The sequence below is a fragment of the Mustela nigripes genome, chromosome 16, assembly GCF_022355385.1.
Source record: "Mustela nigripes isolate SB6536 chromosome 16, MUSNIG.SB6536, whole genome shotgun sequence".
Lineage (NCBI taxonomy): Eukaryota > Metazoa > Chordata > Mammalia > Carnivora > Mustelidae > Mustela > Mustela nigripes.
This window is the reverse complement of record NC_081572.1, coordinates 32,328,566-32,350,359: the sequence shown is the minus strand read 5'-3', so window position 1 is coordinate 32,350,359 and position 21,794 is coordinate 32,328,566. Positions and strand designations below refer to the sequence as shown.

The window sequence follows — 21,794 nt, the reverse complement described above, 5'->3', positions numbered from 1 at the left end:
CCAGTACCATACTGTTTTGACTAGCTAGTAAACAATAAATGGGTCAGCTAAGACATAAAAGAAGAAATAAAAAAGTATATGGAAACAAACGAAAATGAAACCACAGAAGTCCAAAACCTTTGGGATGCTGCAAAAGTGGTTCTAAGAGTGAAGCTGATAACAATACAGGCCTATCTCAAGAAGCAAGAAAAATCTCAAATAAATAACATAACCTTACACCTAAAGGAGCTAGAAAAAGAAGAAACAAAATCTAAAACCAGCAGATGGAAGGAAATAATATAGAGTAGAAATAAGTGATATAGAAACTAAAAAAATAATAGAGCAATGAAACCAGGAACTTATTTATTTATTTGTCAGAGAGAGAGTGAGAGAGAGAGAGCTAGTGAGCACAAGCAGAGGGAGAAGCAGGCTCCCTGCTGAGCAAGGACCCTGATGTGGGACATGATCCTGGGTTCGTGACCTGAGCCAAAGGCAGATGCCCAACTGACTGAGCCACCCAAGTGTCCCCAGGAGCTAGTTTTTCGAAGAAAAACAAATCGATAAAATGGATAAACCTCTTGCCCAACTTTATAAGAAAAAAAGAGAAAGAACTCAAACAAATAACGTCACAAATGAGAGAAGAGATAACAACACCACAGAAATACAAATAACTGTAAGAGAAATAATTATAAAAAACTATATGCCAACAAATTGGACAACCTCTAAGAAAGGATAAATTCCTAGAAACACATAAACTACCAAAACTGAAACAGGAAGAAATAGAAAATTTGAACAGACTGATAACCAGCAAAGAAATGGAATCAGTAAACAAAAAAACTCCCAACACCAGATGCCTGGGTAGCTTGGCTTGTTAAGTGGCTGCCTTCAGCTTAGGTCATGATCCCACCCCAGTGTGGCCCGGCCTGAAATAAATATTTGTTGAATGAGTGAATTAGTGAATAAATCTTTTCTACTAGGAAATTACCAAAAGACTGTTATGTAAATTGTGGGGACAGTGGTTTTCTACCTATTTTTCTCTGCAGCCTTTTATATCTTCTCAAGAATTGTTGGTCTGCCTCTCTAAGTGCCTCCCTAAGCCTTTGGAGGCCATGGTTGATTTAATTTCTTACTTCATGAGCTCCAGGAATTAACCAGTCTGCTGGTTAAACTGTGGTTTCTTCCTATCAAGAATTATGAATAATCTATGATTTTATAAATTATGCAGCTTCAGGTACATGGAAGCAGGCAGAAGACAGGAGACTCTTGGTTCACAGAATTGAGTGCTAGTTTTTGTTTGTTTGTTTGTTTGTTTTTTAAGATTTTATTTATTTGACAGAGAGATCATAAGTAGGCAGAGGCAGGCACAGAGAGAGAGGGAAGCAGGCTCCCTGCTGAGCAGAGAGCCTGATGCGGGGCTCTATCCCAGGACCCCAGGATCAGGACCTGAGCCGAAGGCAGAGGCTTTAACCCACTGAGCCACCCAGGTGCCCGCATAATTGAGTGATAGTTTATTACTCATAGCAACAACAGTAGTTAGACTTTTAGTTTTTTTGGTGCTGGTTGCTCAAGTCCTAATTCCCACAGAGCCGTGCAAAGAGCTATATAACATTGCACATGTGGTGGGTTGCTGTATGCAGAAGCACCCTGAGCTTATTTTCTCTAATGGATAGTGTACCCTTTGCTCCAAAGGAAACTGTTATCTTTATTATACTGGACAGTGAGCATGCCTGCCTTTGGTCTAAAAGAAGACTGTATTTTCCAAAGTCTGGTATATAAACATCTTCAAAAAGATAGTGTAGGGACGCCTGGGTGGCTCAGTTGGTTAAGTGGCTGCCTTCGGCTCAGGTCATGATCCCAGCATCCTGGGATCGAGTCCCGCATCGGGCTCCTTGCTCGGCAGGGAGCCTGCTTCTCCCTCTGCCTCTGTCTGCCTGTGCTCACTCGCTCGCTCTCCCTCTATGCCTGACAAATAAATAAATAAAATCTTAAAAAAAAAAAAGATAGTGTAGAATACAGAGCAGTTAGTACCTTGCTTTTCTGATTTGGAGACATAGGAGCCATCTGTGGAGAATTGTCTTCCCACATTGTTCTTTGCTGCTCTCCTCTATCTACTCTTAGGCTAGGTAGGTCAAGTACTGGTACTGAAGAGAGAGAAATTTGGCAGTTCTGCCCTGAAGGTTAGGGGAGACAGTCTAGGAGGGAAGAAGACATGCCACACATACTTGTAACATAGTGAGACCTGAGCAGTAAGAAATGTGAACCCCACTAGCACTGCTCTCAGCAAGAACACTGATTCTTCTTCTTTTTTTAAAAAATATTTTTATTTATTTATTTATTTCACACACACACACACACACCACAAGTAGGCAGAGAGGCAGGCAGAGAGAGAGGGGGAAGCAGCTTCCTCACCGAGTAGAGAGCCAGATGTGGGTTCCCGATCCCAGGAGTTCATGGCCTGAGTTCATGACCTGAGCTGAATGGAGAGGCCCAACCCACTGAGCCAGGTGCCCCAAGAACACTGACCCTTCTCACTACATTTCTCCAGTCTGATGCTGTTGACTGATCCTCCTTTTTGAAACTCTTATCTCCTTTGTCACTGTGACCCACTTGTTCAGGTTTTTCTCTTACCTCTTTTGGTTTCCTTCTCTCCCTACTTTTTGGCTTTGTCATTTCAACTTGCCCCTTAAAATATTAGTGGGCTCCAGGACTCCATCCTCAACTGTCTATTTAGGTAAAATGTTTTGTGACTCTCTTCCCCCCATGACTTTAAAATGAAAGATTACAATGTTAAGGACCCCAGTCTTGCCCAGTTCTCTACACTAGACACCTTTGCTTAGATTCATTCTTTTAGTACTAGGTGTTTGGAATATTGTGAGTATACAAGGTCATTTCATAGTCTCTGCCCTTCCCAGACATAGTCTCAAGCAAAGAGCAGGCATTAATCAAATAATCACACAGAGAAGATGTTGGATCTGATGAAGGAGGTCAGGGAACTGTTCCCTGAGACAATGACACTTGGACAGATGTCTTAATGATGAACTGCAGTTAAGCTGGGGAAGGGATTGGGAGAGAACTCCAGTCTGAGGGAAGAGTTTTTGCAAAGGCTCTGTGGCAGAAGGTAATATGGTGAGCAAAAAGCCTGAAGTTCAGTATGACTGAAGTGAAAGGGAATCTGGTGCAAAATAAGGCTGGAGACCTGGTGTGTGGGCCAGACCACTGATGGCCTGGTAAGCTATGTGGAGTTTTGTCTTTAGACCAAGAGCTGAGAGCTCCTGAGTCTTTTTTTTTTTTTTTTTTTTTTTTTTTTTGAGAGAGAGAGAGAGCGCGCGCGCGCGCATGAGAGGGGGAGAGTCAGGGGGAGAAGCAGACTCCCCACCAAGCAGGAAGCCTGATGCGGGACTAGATACTGGGACTCCAGGATCGTGACCTGAGCCGAAGGCAGTTGTATAACCAACTGAGCCACTCACGTTCCCAAGAGCTCCCGAATCTTTAAGCATAATTATGTATTGTTTTGTTTAAGCACGCCTTTTATGTAAATAAAAATTAGTTGATTTGTTTAAAAAAAAAATTCCAAAGACCGCGTATATGGCTGGTAATTAGACGGGATGAAGTTTAAAAACCGGGAGTGCTCTGCAAAACTGTCTTTGGCTTGGGTCATGGGTTTCATCATCCACTTAGGTTTTCCTCGCAGGGCGGAGGGAGGAAAAAGGATTCAGCGGTTCCACTGTCGGTCTAAACTGAGGCCCGTCCTGGAGTTCCGGCGCGCTTTGCAGTCGTCAGCAGTCTACGTAAAACTGACGAGTCGGAACTGCCGGGCAATGGGTGAAAGGGGTGAGTGGGGAAAAATGCCTTGCGATTGGCTGTTTATCAGCTGCATGTTAATTAGTGATAACTTGAGATGTCTTCTGAAACGTATTGTTCGAAAACGCTTTGTCGAACTTTGGTCATGGAACAGTTCTTTGGAAAACACATGCTAGTCTACATTTTGCGGGATGGTAACTTTATTTTGAAAAGTCACCATATGTAAAATGTATATGGTTTTCTTTCACCCCGGAAAGTCGGGCGGTGCAGGGTTAAGACTATACTTTCAGGGATCATTTCTATAGTTCGTTACTAGAGAAGTTTCTCTGAATGTGTAGAGTACCCAAAACCACGAGGAGGAGGCGTGGTGTTCTCTTCTGAGCGTGAAGCCGGCATTTGGTGTTGCGTTTTGTGACTGCCATTTGCCATTGATGATCGTTCTTCTTCCCTTTTTCTGGGGAAGCAAGAGGGAGAGAACGCAGTCTGAGTGGTTTTCCTTATTAGTTAAAGACAGCACTCAAGTCCTTTTTTTTTGTGTAGGTATTGTTTTGGCTAAGTGCTTTTTTTTTTTTTTTTCCTTCTGTTTTTGAGTTCCTTAGCTTGCTTTGTTTTGTTAAGCACGTTTTTAGTCTTGTTTTCAGAAGCTCTCTGATGTTTGTGTTGTTTTTTCAATTTATTTTGCAGGGATTTATGTTGATGCAGTTAATTCTCTTGGTCAGACTGCACTTTTCGTTGCAGCGTTATTAGGTCTTACGAAGGTGGTTGATGTTCTGGTGGATTATGGATCTGATCCAAATCAGTAAGTATAATAATATCACTATCTAGAGAATAGTATGCTTTTAAGATGAGTTGGGGCATTTGGAAAACAGTTTGAGAAGATATTAAAAGAGACTTTGCTAACTTATATCAATGAAATGCAGTTGTATAGCTATGTTGGAACATATTTCTAAGAAGTTTTACTAAGTTCAGTAAAACAATGGGAACTTAATTGTTATTATAGTAGTACAGTTTGCATATTTCCACTCAGGTTATAATTTGTATGATTCTTAATCAGTTCAACATATCCACCAACCAAGTTTATAGTATATTTGGGATCACTTAATCAGAATCACTTGCCTTGCTCTTGTAATTGTGGTCCAGAAGAACCTCAGTTTCATAGTTGGCCCACCTTTTAATGTGGAACAGTGTAGCACTTTTGCTTCTCAGAGGGCTTTCTCAGGCACCAGCTCACTTGATCTTCACAACCACCTTTTAAACCAAGAGGGAGGGGACAGCAGGTACTTTTACAGTTCCTATTGAACAGAACCAGAAACATGATTCTAGCTGATTCCTCCAGGAATTCCAGAATATACTCATAAACATCAGAAAGTAACATTTCTATCTTCTTACACAAGGAAGCCCTGTTTCATGTATTTTAAAAAGGTAAAGTATTGATGTTGGAAGATTTTGGGGGTTTTTGTTTTTTATAGGGTTTCTTGCTTAGTAGGAGAAAATACAGTGAACATTTTGCTGTTTCCTTCTAAGACTCATATACACTCTTCTGTCCTGTGTTAATGTTTAATTTCAAAGCTGAGAAACAAAGGGCTGTCTCACTTGTTTGCAGGTAACAGTGTTATAGGTGGCCACACTGGGAATTCCTGGAGTTCTCAGCAAAAATGCAGCATTTTCCAGTCAATTGCAGTTATGTCAGTTTTGTGGAGGCTTAGAGCTGGATCCCTTAAAGATCAAATCATTCAAAGATTTAATATTCCAGGTTAAGAGTTAAGGCCCAGAAAATTTAAGCGACTAGCCTATAATGGTATGTTAATGGTTAGAGCTGAGACCAGGAGCCCAGGCCTTAAGAACTCATTTTTGACTTTCCTTTTTCAAAAGTCCCCGTGATGGCAGGGGGAGGTAGGAAAGGATATTGTCAAAAAGGGAAAGGCAATTCCCCTCTTTGTATTTTGTGATAGGACTATTTTCATGTGACTTAAAAAAATATCTTTTGATCAAAGTGAAGGAAAATTTCTGGGGGGAAGTTATATTATTAAGTGCTCAAAAGAAATGTTGTGATGACAGGGACCTATTGAACTCATAAAATCAGATGCCTGCGGGTCCAAGTGGAGTCAGTGAGCACAGGCTCTCTCTAAGAAGGGTTAGGCATTTGTTGCTCCTGGGTAGGAAAGGGAGCCAGGAAGGCCAGATCTTCTAAATTTCCAAGAGGCTGAAAATCCCCAATTTTTTTTTTTTTTAATTAAAGATTTTATATATTTGTGGGGCACCTGAGTGGCTCAGTGGGTTAAGTCTCTGCCTTTGCTCAGGTCATGGTCTCAGGGTCCTGGAATCGAGCCCTGCATCAGGCTCTCTGCTCAGTGGGAAGCCTGCTTCTCCTTCTCTCTCTGCCTGCCTCTCTGCCTACTTGTGATCTATGTCTGTCAAATAAATAAATAAAATCTTTTTTAAAAAAAGATTTTAATATATTTGTTTGAGAGAGTGAGCTGGCGGGAAGAGGCAGATGGAGACGGAGAAGGAGGCTGCCCACTGAGCAGGGAGCCCAACATGGGGCTTGATCCCAGGACCCTGAGATCATGACTTGAGCTAAAGGCAGATGCTTAACTGACTGAGCCAGCGTGACCCTGAAAATCCCAATTTTTAGTGAGAAATCTCCCAAATGTTACATATTATCTCTTTTTTTTTTTAAGATTTTATTTATTTATTTGACAGAGAGAGATTACAAGTAGGCAGAGAGGCAGGCAGAGAGAGAGGAAGGGAAGCAGGCTCCCTGCCAAGCAGAGAGCCCGACGTGGGGCTCGATCCCAGTACCCTGAGATCATGACCTGAGCCGAAAGCAGCGGCTTTAACCCACTGAGCCACCCAGGCGTCCCATTATCTCTTAATTAATTAATTTTTAAAACTTTTTTTTCTTTTTTTTTGGACACAGAGTGAGAGATCAGAGGTAGGCAGAGAGTGAGAGAGGGAGAAACAGGCCCCCCGCTGAGCAGAGAGTTCGATGGAGGGCTCGATCCCATGACCCTGAGATCACGCGTGACCTGAGCCGAATGCAGAGGCTTAACCCACTGAGCCATTCAGGCGCCCCCAATTTTTTTTTAAAGTAGGCTCTACTCCCAGCACAGCTCTTGAACTTACAACCCCAAGATCAGGGGTCATGTGCTCTACTGACTGAGTCAATCAGGCACCCCTGAGTTGTAGATTCTTCTTCTTTTTTTTTTTTTTAAGATTTTATTTATTTATTTGACAGAGATCACAAGTAGGCAGAGTCAGGCAGAGAGAGAGGAGGAAGCAGGCTCCCCGCTGAGCAGAGAGCCCCATGCAGGGCTCGATCCCAGGACCCTGAGATCATGACCCGAGCCGAAGGCAGCAGCCCAAACCACTGAGCCACCCAGGCGCCCCTTAATAAGATTTTATTTATTTGAGAGAAAGCACAAGCAGGGGGAGTGGGAGAGGGAGAATCAGACTCCCCCATTGAACAGGGAGTTCCCGTGCAAGGCTCCATCCCAGGACCCTGGGATCATAACCTGAGCTGAAGGCAGACGCTTAACCGACTAAGCCACCCATGCATCCCTGTGTTGTAGATTCTTAATCAGATTGCTGGCATTAGGGTTTTGCAGGCCTCTACCATAGGATTGGGAGATAGAGATATTCTCACTTGAGAGGGTTGATCTCTGGTTAGGATATGCATCACCACCCTGACTGCAGGACACTACAGACATGAAGAAAATTGTTTCAGAGCAGCTAATACCAAGGGACAATGGGAAAAGGAACACCAGATTTAGAACGAGACCCATACCTGGGTATGTATCTCAGCTTTGCCCTTTTGTTTTCTTATCTATTATTTGGAACATGATACCACCTCGAAGGGTAGAAAGGTAAGGGTGGAAAAAGGGGGTGTGTATAAAGCTCCTATTGGCATAGCCTCGCAAATGGTATTATAATCCTCCTCCCAAAGGTTGCCTTTGGAGAAAGGGAGCCTTGTGTCAGCCATCGAATCCCTCACCCCGTTCTGTGGAAGGGAGGAGATTACAGACACTGATACAAGGACCTCCCCTTCCAGCCGCTGCTTTGATGGAAGTACTCCTGTTCACGCAGCAGCATTTTCAGGCAATCAGTGGATCCTCAGCAAACTGCTGGATGCAGGGGGTGATCTTCGATTCCATGATGAGAAGGGTCGAAACCCGCAGACTTGGGCTCTGACATCCGGGAAGGAGCGCAGCACCGCGGTGAGATCCGCTCTGTAACCACAGCCAAGGCAGAGCACTGAGCTAGGAATCGGGAGCCCAGGGAGCGGGGAGGAGCTGATCCTGGGGACAGGACAGGGCTTACAGTGGCCTTGCCTAATGGCACTGGATACACAGGCCTGGATTGAAGCAAGTTAACCAGCTATAAACTCTCAGGTAAATCTAGTGAATCTTTTTGATCATCCATTCAGTGAGGAGGGAGAACTTTTTGAGGAACCAGGGAGTTGGAGGAAATTATTGCCAAATCCCCTCCCTGGAAACATTCCATTCCTGTAAAAAATCACCTGGGCCCTAATTTCCCTGTCAGGGACTCCTGGCTCCTCAGATCATTCAGGTCAGACTGTCCCAGGTCCACTGAAGGCCAGGATAGCTCTTAGTTCGCTCCAGCATTGAACATCTTCACGGCGTATTGCAGATGGTGGAGTTCATGCAGCGCTGTGCCTCGCACATGCAAGCCATCATACAGGGTTTCTCCTGTGACCTCCTGAAGAAGATCGACTCCCCGCAGCGGCTCATCTGCGGCCCGTCCCGGTTTGGTGGTCTCATACAGGGGTGAGTGCTGCCTTGAAAAGTGTGCGATATTTGGTGTCACCCCAGCCTTCCTTGTAGGAGCCCTGCAATGTGGACCACCAAGTTTCCCTCCATATGGGGTCTTGTCTGGCATCTGGCCCACTCTAAGTGGTGAGCTCCGGCAGAGAGGCCTTGGCCCCTGCAATAGCATCCAGAGGAGCACCTTCTGCTGCCCTGCCCCCATGCAGGAATGTGGGGTCGGGGGAGAGTGGTCTGGGCTCTAGTGGGAGCCACCCTGTGGTTAGTGGCTAGCAAAAAAAGAAATTTGCAGGTCTGAGGAGCCCAGCAGAAAATTCCTTCTCAGCAGAGCAGCCAACTGGCTTTTGTGTCATCTCCCAAATCATGGAAATAATGCTCCTTTATTCCTAAGATAGGAAAAGAACACGAATGCTTAACTTACCTTCCTCAAGCTGTTTTAAGCCAGTGTGAGAGATCTGATGCTAGTGGGGTGGGCAGCCTCCATGCCCCCATCACAGCTGCAGGGGGAGGGCCTCAGGCTTCTTTCCATGCTCAACTACCTAGTTCTTTTAAATTCTTAGGGCTTTGTTGACTTAGGGTTTGTACTCATGGAATCCTTTCCATTTTGATTTTCTCTGATGACATTACTTTCTGTAATCAGGGTTGCTAGACTTGTCACACCTTCACAGGCTCTCTCTTCCTGTCCTTCCCTGAGCAAGTCTGGTTTTCTTCCTATGAGCTGGATATTGCTTCTCAGGAAAGATAAGTTAATTCCCTTGAGGCGTAGTTACTCCTAACTGCTCCTCTTGGTGCCACTCTTGTGGGTCACCTTCTAGAACAACCTTTTAAAAATGGAAATGGAGTTGTGCCACTCTCTGCTAAAAACACTTTAAGGCATTCTCTGTACCTATCAGGATAAACTCCCAAATCCCTTATCTGATCCTGGAGGCCCTACTGGGTCCAACTCCTGCCACCTCTTTGCCGGCCCTTGCTCCTCCCCTTTGTGTGGAGCTCCCTCATTCAGAGTTTGGAGAGACTTGTCCCAGTTTGTAATGATTTTATTTCTATATGTTCTTGCTCGTTTCTAATAAGACTGAACACTGCCAACTAAGAAAAGGAGGTGAAACTGAACAAGAGACAAAGGCCTTTTATTTAGGGGTATCAGAATTGCACAGGAAGCACAGATTCTGGTAGCAAGCAGAAAAATGGGGGAAAGTGAGCCTTATTTATGAGAAAGAACAAGTAGGTAGTAATTATATAACAGATAAAGAAGAGGGAAAAAAACCCTGTTAACTGGTGCTAACTGCTTGAGCTGTTTCTGATTACTCTCTGTTTTATTGATATTGTCAAATGAAACTGCCCTTTATAGGCATTTGTTAACTATTTTGTGTTAAAGTTCATACCAACAGTTTTATGGCGTGAATGCCATTTGTTCTGTTGAGTCTTACTGGCAACTGCTTGTAAAACCATTGTTGCTCCTGGAGTTCATTAGTTAGAAAGGAAGATGGAGCTTCAAAACAGTCTCTCATGACCAGAAATTTTATACAGTTCTACAACACCAAGAGGGCAAGACCCATGTCTGTGTTACTCACTACCAGCCCTTCACTGCTTGTTGGAATGTGCGCCAGCCTCAAGGAAAATCAAAATAAAGTATTGAGAAACAACTTCAGTCACTAATCTAAATGTAGCATCTACTTTATAGTTAGATGAAATATTCTTTTTATGGGGTTGGACCTCAGAGTGCCTAATGGGAGTGGAAGTACACACATTCCCCCTTTTTTAATGTAAAGAAACCACCTGAGTCAGTGAGATAAGAAATGGCCTCTCAGATCTGAGTGGGGCCATGTCAGGTAAGATTCCTCACAGGTACGTGTTTACACAGAGCCTGGTTGGGGCAAAGAAAAACACGAATTGAGAAGGACAGGTGGTTGGATGTTTGTGAATAACCGGAGTCGTCCCCCCCCCCCCCCGCCCCAGCTGAGTTCACTTACATAGACATGGCCTGAGGAATTTAGGTAAAAGAGCAAGAAATGGGGTTGGTCTGAGTGCAGTTGTTGCCTGAGTTGCCACCGGGGAACTGCCAGCTCCTCTACTTCAGTAGAGCTCATACCCTCTGAAGAGCCACTCACACAGCCAGGGGGCCCCAGCTGGGCAGAGGGAGCCATGTCAGTGGGGTGTCCTGCCCTTCTGCCACCTCAAAATCTGTGCCCCTGCGCAGGAGGCAGTTGGCTGTCCCCTGGATCTTCACTTAAACTTTATAGCAGCTTAAAGTGCAGAAGGTATAGCTCATGAAAAGTGAGCTATCATGAAAAGCACATGGAGCCTCACAGAGCTCGCGTGGGGTGAGGATGAGTACACGCTGTCACCCGCAGCTCCTTTGTCATTTGCTCCAGCAGTAGCAGAATGTTTTGTCCTTCAGTCTGAGCCCGAACTGCTGCATCAGAAAGCATTAACTGAGCAAGTGCTGCATGCATGGCTCTGTGTCAGCCTCTGGGAGTGAAAGAAATGTAAGCCACTCCTCTTAAGACACCTTTAGTTCATGGGGGTCCCAGTGTGCAGGTGTGGTTTGGGTGTGATATGCGGGAAGAGCAGTGGCTGGAATGAGCAGCATCAGGGTCTCGTCCCTCCTGCTTCTCTGTGACCCCAGACCAGCAGGTTCCCCCTTCTCTGGGCTTCATTTGTCCCACCTATAAAAATAAAAGTTGGATAAGATATCTTTTTTTTTTTTTTTTTTGGCTGGGTACAGTATACTTTATTGATGGTACATGACAAGGTAGGGCTCCCCAAGCCCCTCCCCTTCTTCAGGGGGTCTGGGATGGAAACAGTGGAGGTTGGGAGATTCTCAGTGTTTTAGGGGATAAGTTGGGGCAGGGATTCCCTAGCAGCTGAGGGCCTCTCTCTTCCTCTTGCTCTGGCTGGGGCTGGTGGTTCAGGGGGCTCTTATTCCTTGGAGGCCATGTGGACCATAAGGTCCACCACCCAGTTGCTGTAGCCAAATTCATTGTCATACCAGGAAATGAGCTTGACAAAGTGGTCATTGAGAGCAATGCCAGCCTCAGCATCGAAGGTAGAGGAGTGGGTGTCACTGTTGAAGTCGCAGGAGACAACCTGGTCCTCAGTATACCCCAGGATGCCCTTAAGGGGGCCCTCTGATGCCTGCTTCACCACCTTCTTGATGTGATCATATTTGGCAGCTTTCTCCAGGCGGCAGGTCAGATCCACAACAGACACATTGGGGGTGGGGACACGGAAGGCCATGCCAGTGAGCTTCCCATTCAGCTCAGGGATGACCTTGCCTACAGCCTTGGCCGCACCAGTGGAAGCAGGGATGATGTTCTGGGCAGCCCCTCGGCCGTCATGCCACAGCTTCCCAGAGGGGCCGTCCACAGTCTTCTGGGTGGCAGTGATGGCATGGACGGTGGTCATGAGTCCCTCCACAATGCCAAAGTTGTCATGGATGACCTTGGCCAGAGGAGCCAAGCAGTTGGTGGTACAGGAGGCATTGCTGACAATCTTGAGGGAGTTGTCATACTTCTCATGGTTCACACCCATCACGAACATGGGGGCATCAGCAGAAGGAGCAGAGATGATGACTCTCTTGGCCCCGCCCTTCAAGTGAGCCCCAGCCTTCTCCATGGTGGTGAAGACCCCAGTGGACTCCACAACATACTCAGCACCAGCATCGCCCCATTTGATGTTGGCGGGATCTCGCTCCTGGAAGATGGAGATGGACTTCCCATTGATGACAAGCTTCCCGTTCTCAGCCTTGACTGTGCCGTTGAATTTACCGTGGGTAGAATCATACTGGAACATGTAGACCATGTAGTTGAGATCAATGAAAGGGTCATTGATGGCAACAATATCCATTTTACCAGAGTTAAAAGCAGCCCTGGTGACCAGGCGCCCAATACAGCCAAATCCGTTCACTCCGACCTTCACCATCGTGTCTCGGGCACGCGGCTGGCACTGCACCTGAAGATGCGGCTGTCTGTCGAACGGGGAAGAGCAGAGAGCCTGGATAAGATATCTTTTGATTTTTTCCAGCTTTGACTATCTGAATTCATTATCTACTGCTGCATAATGAATCCACCCCAACCTCCTCAAACTTAGCAGTTTCAAATAGCAATAAACATTTGTATCTCGTGTACTTTCTGTGGGTCAGGACTCAGGGAATGCCTTAGCTGTATGGATCTGGCTCAGGATTTTTTTTTTTGTTTGTTTAAAGATTTTATTTATTTATCAGACAGAGAGCGAGCACAGGCAGACAGAATGGCAGGCAGAGGGAGAAGCAGGCTCCCCGCCGAGCAAGGAGCCCGATGTGGGACTCGAACCCAGGATGCTGGGATCATGACCTGAGCCGAAGGCAGCTGCTCAACCAACTGAGCCACCCAGGCGTCCCTGGCTCAGGATTTCTTACAAAGTTGTAGTCAAGATATCAGGTGGGGCTTTATCATCTGAAGGTTTGACTGGGTCTGGAGGATCCAGTTCCAAGAAGGCATAGTCACACGGCTGACAGATTGGGCCAGAGTGTTGGGCTTCTCCACAGGCTACTGGAATGTCCTCACAACATGGCAGCTGGTCTCCTGTAGAGCAAGTAATCAGAGCATCTTTAGAACAGAAGCCCGGATGGATTTCGTCTTGGAATTCAACCAGTCTGTCATTTCTTTTTTTCCTTCTTTTTTTTTTTTCTTAAAGATTTTATTTATGTATTTGACAGACAGAGATCACAAGTAGGCAGAGAGGCAAGCAGAGAGAGAGAGGAGAAAGCAGGCTCCCCGCTGAGCAGAGAGCCCGATGTGGGGCTCGATCCCAGGACCCTGAGATCACGACCCGAGCCGAAGACAGAGGCTCAACCCTCTGAGCCACCCAGGTGTCCCCAGTCTGTCATTTCTTCAGTGTCTAGTTGGGCTAATGGGTCTGCCCTATTTGACCATAAAGGCAGGATTACCAGGAGGTAGAAATCACAGGGCCCGCTCACAGACTGGCTATTATATCATCTGTAGTTCCAGGATAAAAAGTCAAGTAGTCAAGACAAAATCAACTACACATTTTCATAGCTTGGTTCAGCTTTTTCCTCTGGATATATAGGTGCTTAACTCTTAAATTTTCTTCCATTTAAAACTATTTCTAGAAACCCTAATGGCTCTCCTAATCGACTGCTTAAAGCTGGAGTCATTTCTGCACAGAATATCTACAGCTTTGGCTTTGGGAAGGTAAGAGGTTGCTGTGGACACCCAGCATTTTGGGGGTCAACTGGAGAGCCACCTGGCCCTGGCTCTGGCCCCCTTTCCCCCCTTTGTGCAGCTCTTCCATATCCCCTCTGGAGAAGTCGTTCTCTTCTGCAGGACAGTGACCCCTCAGTGTTCCTGTCTGACTGAAAAATGGAGAAAGCCCTGAAAATTTCCCTTGAATGACCTTGGGTTACATTGGGAGAGTTTAGAAAATGTTCCTTTAATTCCCAGTGAGGGCCCCAGACTTGTCTCCTTGAAGAGGAGCAGAGACCTCTACTGACCCCTGGGGTCTTGTGTGTGTGTGTGTGTGTGTGTGTGTTGAAGTTTATTTATGTATTTAAGTAATCTCTACACCCAGTGTGGGGCTTGAACTCAGGAGCCCGAGAGCAAGAGATCAAGATTCCAAGAGAGTCAGGAGCTCTTCCGACTGAGCCAGCTAGGTGCCCTGCTCAACACCCCTCCACACCGCCCCACCCCCAGTCTTCTTTGTGATTGACCCTCCATAGACTGGCCCTCCATAAGTTTTTGTTGGAATGCCTTTAAGGAATTGAGATTTTAAACTGAGAAATATTTTGAGGGAAAATCGTATCTTTTGGGTTCTTGGTTCTGCTCAACAAAGAGAGACATTTGGGCATGTGGCTGGGGGTCTTGGGTGCTGCTTGCTGACATTTTAGTCTCTAGCCCTGCATCTCTTGGTTGTGCTAAGGAAGCCTTGGTGGGGAGGGGAAGGAGGAGTGTCAGCTTTTGTTGTGTTTTGGCCTGGGTTCTGTGGGGGCCTGAACCTCAACCTAGAACTTCAGGCGGGTGTCTGACCTCTTTTCATGAGCTTTGGTTTCCTCACTAATGAAAGACAAGGAATATTACAACCTTGCAGGGGTTCTAGGCAGATTAAAGAGAGCACAAATTAAAGAATAGTGTCCAGGGCATGGGGGAGTTCAGCAGGTTGGTCAGTAGCAGATATTGTTACTTTTGGCTGGCTGACAAGATTCTTGGGGCATTTTACTTTTCCTCTCCTCTCCCCTTGATTTGAACCTGTGCTCTGCTTTCAGTTTTATCTCACAGGGGGAGCACAGCTGGCCTACCTAGGATCTCTCCCAGTAATCGGAGAAAAGGAAGTGATTCAAGCTGATGATGAGCCTACTTTCTCTTTCTTCAGTGGCCCCTACATGGTCATGACCAAGTGAGCAGCAGCTGGCCTGTGGGAGGTCTGACGTAGTCCCACAGGAAGGGTGGGCTTCACGTGACTCCTTTAAGTGTGGAGGCTTTCTCCTCCAACACAAGGAAACATGAAGAACAGATGTCTAAATCAGGGTTTCTCAACCTGGACACTACTGATGTAATTTTAGCCGGTACCCTTTGTCATTGGGGGCTGTCCTGTGCCTTGTAGGAGATTTAAGAGCATCTCTGGTTTCTACTCATTAGATGCCAGCAGCAACCTCCAGTGACCCCCTTCCCTCGCAGTTAGGACTGTGACAACCAGAGTGTCTAGAGACATTGCTAGATTCCACCCCCTCTCCATTGAGAACAGCTACTCTAAAGGATTACTCATGATGCTGTTCTAAACTTTCTGTTTTCTAAAGAGTTTGAGGCAGTTTAATGGTGACTATCTGGCCTCTGATATAGGCCAGAGGATTGACTGCAGGGGCAGCAGTAATGGGATTTGGCTATGACAGAAGTCCCTGGGGTGTTTTCAGTCCCCAGAGACCTGGCCCCTGCAGGGTCCTAAGAGTTGTCATGCCCCAGGTCTGTTGCCCTCCTTGAACCTGGATGGTTCCTCCATGCCTCAAAGAAACACCCTTCTGAAAAGGCCTCTGCTGGCCTCCTGAGGCCCTCTGTCCCCTACACCCTTTGTTTCCTGCCTTTGCCCCAGATTTGTAGCCAGGTCCCTTCATTTCTGTCCTATTGCTGTGGTCTTTGTCCAAGTCATCAGCACCCTTCATCCAGACTGGCCTCCTAGCCAGTCCCTCCATTCCCTGACACCCCTTCCTACCATTCCCCACACTGCTGGTGCTGTTGGCTTTCTAAGATGCAGACCTGATCGAGTCATTCCTGCCCTTGAATCCTTCAATGACTTCTTGTCACCTATACTAAGTTCCCCCAGGTTATGGGGGTTGGAGTATGAGAGGATGGGGAGGGAGGACTCAAGAGCGCGGGGGTGGGGGCTGATTTATAGATTCTGTGTAACACCACTTCTCTGGTCTTTGGCTGGGAGAGCAGCTCACTCCCTGCTGCTCACGCTTTCCCTTGTCCTTGCAGCCTGGTGTGGAATGGGAGCAGGGTCACAGTGAAGGAGCTGAATCTCCCCACCCACCCTCACTGCAGCAGGCTTAGGCTGGCTGATTTGTTAATTGCGGAGCAGGAGCATAGCAGGTGAGAAGGAAGTCCAGGGGCCTGATGCATTACAGTCCAGGTCTCTCTTTACAGACCCAAGTTCAGGGCTATACAGTACTGTCCCTGGGGTGTGGAGATCAGCCCCCCTCAGCCTCAGTATTTCCTAACTGTTGGAATGGGTTATTTGATTGCAAAGGCTACCGAGAGAGAGAAGGTGGAATTAAGGGGTAGCCTGAGTGGTGGGGATAGTGGTAGTGAGTGGCTTAATTCTGTTAACTGATTCACTTCCATAACCTGTGTCTCTGATGGTCCAGCCTCCCATCCAGCAGCCCCCCAAGGCCCTTCCCCTTTCTGGCCTTGTGCTCATCACGATAGCATGCACAGTCCTGTCTTCATAGACCATGGCTGTGCATGAGATCTACACAACGGAGGAACTGAGTCTCTGCCATTGAGAACATGCTCGGGGGTGTACCCTAGTGCCCTGTGCTTCCTGTGGCTTCGGGGTTAGCCCTTTAGCTCTTGCTGAGGCAGGATCTTGGTTCATGGTTTCAGTCCAGGACTGCTGAGTGAATGGATCTGGTTCCTTGAGTAGGCCACTCAACCCCTGCGAGTGGTGTGTCAGAGGCTAACCTCTTCCTTTTGGGGAAGTCACTGTAAGGAAGCTGGAAAAACACATGTACACTGTGTGGACTTTGCCATGAGACTGAGGGGTCTGTGACCTAGGGGAAGTCCCTGACAGCTCTCTGACCTAGGTTTCTTTATCTCAAAAATGAGTATAATGATCTGTTTCTTACAGAGGGTTGCTAGGATGTGAATGATGTCCATGGGGTGCCTTGGTCAGTAGCTCTTGGTGACATTGGCATTGTCGTTACCGATGAGAGGCCGTAGATCCCCCTACTCCCATCCCCCCACCATCCTGTTTTCTTAGAAAGACATAATGTACAAATGCTGTGTGTTTAGAATGTGTTCAAGGGGCCTAGAAGGAAGGAAAACCCTCATTTTTCCTTTTTCAGCCACATCTGAAGCTGCTTTTGTTTTGTAGCAAGCTCCGACACCCCCACCTGCTGCAGCTGATGGCCGTGTGCCTGTCCCAGGACCTGGAGAAGACCCGCCTTGTGTATGAGCGCGTCACGGTCGGCACACTGTTCAGTGTCCTCCATGAACGGGTAAGCGGCTGTTTCTGAGCGTTTCCTCCCCTTGATGCCCTCCCCACTTCTCCCCGCTGCCCTCTTCCCCCTACCCCAGCAGTGAAGTTTCCATTTTTGTTTGCAGGGAAGATAAATGTCCTAATTCTTTACTTTCTAGGGCTATATATCCACCATTTACGGCTGATAAGCACCTGGTTGGAACTAGTGTTTTATTGTTGTCTGTCCTGTTTTTTCATCGGACCTCTAAGAGCTCAGTGGACCCAGGAAACAAACAGATGCATTTCTAGCTAACTGTAATCAAGTGGCCTGTGGCTGGCTGGCTGGCTTTCTTTCTTTCAGATATTATTTATTTATTTGACAGAAAGAGAGTACATGTGCACAAGCAGAGGGAGCAGCACGCAGAGGGAGAAGAAGCAGGCTTACCACATTGACCTGAGCAGAAGGCAGCAGCTTAATCAACTGAGCCACCAAAGATGCGCCAACCCCTGGTTTAATTCCCTGTATTTTCACTTGTGCCTTTCCTGACCTTTACTGTAGAAAGGGGTTTGTTTATATACACATCTGAGTCACTCCCTTTCACTTTTCAAATTTTCTTGTGGGAACATCATTCAGGGCCTACAGACTCTCTAGGAAGTGTGCTTTGGCCTGAGGTGGGCTTCAGAGAGGTCCTGAAGCATTTGCTTTTCTTTCTCCATCACTTTGTTCTACAGATGGTGGGCAGGAGTGAGAAGAGACCCTCCAGGAAAGGCCTTACCCCAAAATGGCTAGCCATTCCTCCTGCCTGAGCACTTCCTATTAGTGTTATCTCTCCTTCCCTCCCGTCCCTTTTTGTCTCTTGTCATTTGATGAAGGCATTACCTGAAAATGCCATTTCTCTGGGGAGCAGTATAGAGAGTCCAGAAATAAACCCATGCTTATCTGGTCAGTTAATGTACATCAAAGGAGGCAGCAACATACAATGGGGAAAAGGCAGTCTCTTTATCAAATGTTGTTGGGAAAATTGGACAGCCGTATACAGAGGAATGGAACTGGACCACTTTGTTATGCCATACACAAAAATAAACTCAAAATGGATTACAGACCTAAATGTGAGCCTTGAAACCGTCAAACTCCTAAAAGAAATGATGGGTAGTAATCTCTTGGGTATGGGCCTTAGCAACATATTTAAGGATATTTCTCCTCAGGCAAGGAAAGCCAAAGCAAAAATAAACTATTGGAACTACACCAAAATAAAAAGGTTTTGTACAGCCACGGAAACCATCAGCAAAACAAAAAGGCATCTGACTAAATGGAAGAATATATTTGCAAAGGAAATATCTGATAAGGAGTTAATATCCAAAATACATAAAGAACTTAACACAACTGACTAGAAAAAGAGCTAAATAATCCCATTAAAATGGACAGAGGACCTCAATAGACATTTTTCCGAAGAAGACATACAGCTGGCAGACGTGAGAGGATGTTCAACATCTCTTATCATTAGGGAAATTCACATTAAAACCACAGTGAGATACCACCTCACACCAGACAGAATGGCTAGAATCGGAAAGACAATAAGTAAGTGTTGGCGAGGATATGGAGAAAAAGGAACCCTTCTGCACTGTTGGTGGGCATGTAAATGGTGGAACCACTGGAAAATAGAATTGAAGTTTCTGAGGAAATTAAAAATAGGAGTGCTATATGATCTAGCAATTCCATTACTAGGTACTTATGCAAAGAAAACGAAAATGCCAGGGTATCTGGGTGACAGTTATTTAGGCAACTTCCTTTGCCTCAGGTCATGATCACAGGGTGCTGCGATTGAGTTCCATGTAAGGCTCCCTGCTCAGCGGGGAGTCTGCTTCTCCCTCTGCCTGCCCCTTCCCCTGCTTGGGCTCTCTCTCTCTCAAATAAATAAATAAAATCTTTTTTTTTTTTTTTTTTTTTTTTTTAAAGATTTTATTTATTTATTTGACAGACAGAAATCACAAGTAGGCAGAGAGGCAGGCAGAGAGAGAGGAGGAAGCAGGCCCCCCGCTGAGCAGAGAGCCCGATGTGGGGCTCGATCCCAGGACCTTGGGATCATGACCTGAGCTGAAGGCAGAGGCTTTAACCCACTGAGCCACCCAGGCGCCCCAAATAAATAAAATCTTTAACAAAAAAAGAAAATGAAAATACCAGTTCAGAGGTGTTTCGGTGGCTCAGTGGGTTAGGCCTCTGCCTTTGGCCCAGGTCATGGACTCAGGGTCCTGGGATCGAGCCCCACAACAGGCTCTCTGCTCAGCAGGAAGCCTGCTTCCCCCTCTCTGCCTGCTGCTCTGCCTACTTGTGATCTCTGTCAAATAAATAAAATCTTAAAAAAAAAAAAAAAACAGACTCATAAATACAGAAACCAAACTCATGGTTGCCAGAAGGGCAGAAGGTAGGGAATGGGCAAAATAGGTGAAGGGGATTAAGAGGTACAAGCTTAACAGTTATAAAATAAGTCAAAAAGTATAGTGTAGGGAATATAGTCAATAATATTATAATAATGTGTGGTGACGGGCGGTGACTATAGTTATTGCGGTGAGCATTATGTAACGTACGGAATTGTTGAATTACTGTGTTGTACACCTGAAAATAATACAACATTGTATGCCAATTATACTTCAATAATAAGTTTTTTTTTTCCCCCCAAAAGAATGCCATTTCTCTGGGGAGAGACCAACATGACTTTAATCAACCAGATATGTTGGTGTGAGTGAATTTCTTTCCTCTTAGTATCAGTCATCTCACTGGGGTAGGGGCTGGACTGGTCCTTTAAACTTCCGGTTCTCCCAGCAGCACAGGCTTGAACGGGGTGAGGTGCAGGACAGGTTCATTTGTGGTGGTGTGGTGGTGGTGAGCCCACCCTGGATACACATACTAGGCTTTGAGAACTTTCTTCTCATTTTTTGTGGTGTGAAGCAGCTCAGTTCAGGGAAAGGGCCCAGCTTTGGAGCCAGAGGGGCCCTGGGTCAGTGGGACTTTAGGTCAGTCATTTAACCTCCCTGAGCTTCACGTTCCCCATGTGTAAAATGGGGACTCTAGGTAGCTGTGAGGAACAATTGAAAAGGCTTTGGAAACCTCAAAGAATTCTGCAGCATCCGGGGCCCAGGCCCTGTTGTTCCTGGCTGTTTTTTCCCTTGATTCCAGCGCTCCCAGTTCCCCGTGCTGCACATGGAGGTGATCGTGCACCTGCTGCTCCAGATTTCTGACGCCCTGAGATATTTGCATTCCCGGGGGTTTATCCACCGCTCCCTCAGCTCCTACGCCATCCACATCGTTTCCACAGGAGAAGCAAGGCTCACCAACCTGGAGTATATGATGGAAAGGTGGGTGCTGTAGAGAAAGAATCTGATCTGGGTCGGCCTCTTCCTCATTGGTGAGAAAGAGGTTTCCCAAATGCCTTGCCCTGTCTGCCAAGGTTAGGACTTTGGGGAAGTTACTTCTGTTCAAGACATTCTCATTTTAATAAACATTTAACAAGCAAGGGCCCCTATTAGCCAATGGTGTAAATGCTCTATCTACTTCAAAATTTTCAACCGAGGTATGTTTCTTACTCCCATTGCTGTGTAATATGTATGTTGGAGAGGGACACTGACTGTATTCCAAGTTCCCCTATCCATAATTCTGCTCTCCCTAAGTTTCAGCCCCCCACTGTGTTCTGTGGTTGCTGGTCGGTGAGGAGGGAGCACGCAGGGCCACGTGGTATTTAGGGGCCAGCCTGAAGTAGCTATATCGTTGCTTCCTCCTTTGTAGTCCCTTCCTCACTGCAGGGAGGCTGGGAAATGTGTCATAGCCGTGCATCCTGGAAGGAGAGAGAAGATGATAGGTGCTGGAGAGCCTTACAGTTGGTCATGCCTCCTACTCCTGGGCCAGGTACTTGGCTGGGTGGGCTCTAAGGGCATTCCTGGCCCTTGAGGCCATCAGGGCAGTGAGGGGGCAGAGAGAAAAACAACCCCTTCATTCAAGGGTTGGTGGATGGACTTCATTTCCCATTTGGCAGGTGTCAAAGTCCTCTTAAGAGTTGGGGGTACCTGCTGTCTCCATCTGTAGGCTCTAGAAGGCAGAGGATCTCTCCTGTGCTTCCTTGCTGCCTTCCACAGCTCTGAGCCCTCAGCCCATTGTTGGTTCTGCTCTGCTGTGAAGCTTCTTGCTCAACCCTGCCTACCTCAGCTTGCCTTTGCCCCCACCTACCCCCGCAGACACTGAGGCTTTGTTTTAGTCTCTTGGTCGCTGGTTGTTGCTTTAGTGTATTTTTTCCTCTTGCATAGTCTTGCATAGTCTTTAGTGTATTTTTTCTCATGAAGTGAAAAGCTCTGTGAGGGCAGGGATTTCTGTTTATCCACTGCTGGATCTCAAATGCCTAAAACAAACCTTTACACATTAAGCACTCAGCATATGTTTTTTGATTGAATAAAACAGAAAGGCTTACTTCCCAGACTGCACATGCCCCTAGTCCTTCTGCCTGCAGAGGAGAGTCAGGGGACTTTGTTATATTTGGACCCTGTGGGCCTTGGCAAAGAATTTGAATTTTTTAT

The 21,794-nt window shown here is 46.3% G+C and overlaps 2 protein-coding genes and 1 non-coding gene across 3 annotated transcripts in view; 2 read left to right on the top strand and 1 right to left on the bottom strand.

The window, feature by feature from the left end:
- Nucleotides 1-3,714: 3,714 nt before the first annotated feature.
- TEX14 (testis expressed 14, intercellular bridge forming factor) overlaps nt 3,715-21,794 on the top strand; it is a 73,267-nt gene continuing 55,187 nt past the window's right edge. Inside the window, exons 1-9 of the mRNA XM_059379005.1 lie at nt 3,715-3,810; nt 4,465-4,579; nt 7,832-7,997; nt 8,431-8,567; nt 13,675-13,756; nt 14,824-14,954; nt 16,031-16,144; nt 17,148-17,271; nt 20,407-20,585. Of these exons, the coding sequence (XP_059234988.1) occupies nt 3,798-3,810; nt 4,465-4,579; nt 7,832-7,997; nt 8,431-8,567; nt 13,675-13,756; nt 14,824-14,954; nt 16,031-16,144; nt 17,148-17,271; nt 20,407-20,585 (1,061 nt within the window). The 5' untranslated portion in view covers nt 3,715-3,797. The remainder of the gene's footprint in view (nt 3,811-4,464; nt 4,580-7,831; nt 7,998-8,430; nt 8,568-13,674; nt 13,757-14,823; nt 14,955-16,030; nt 16,145-17,147; nt 17,272-20,406; nt 20,586-21,794) is intronic.
- Nucleotides 4,055-4,272, top strand: LOC132004653 (small nucleolar RNA U3). Its single transcript, XR_009400605.1, has one exon. It is a non-coding gene; the product is annotated as a small nucleolar RNA U3 (small nucleolar RNA).
- Nucleotides 11,469-12,557, bottom strand: LOC132004394 (glyceraldehyde-3-phosphate dehydrogenase-like). The gene has a single exon (XM_059380795.1). It carries the CDS (start codon nt 12,483-12,485, stop codon nt 11,484-11,486), a length of 1,002 nt encoding a protein of 333 aa, XP_059236778.1. The 5' UTR covers nt 12,486-12,557; the 3' UTR covers nt 11,469-11,483.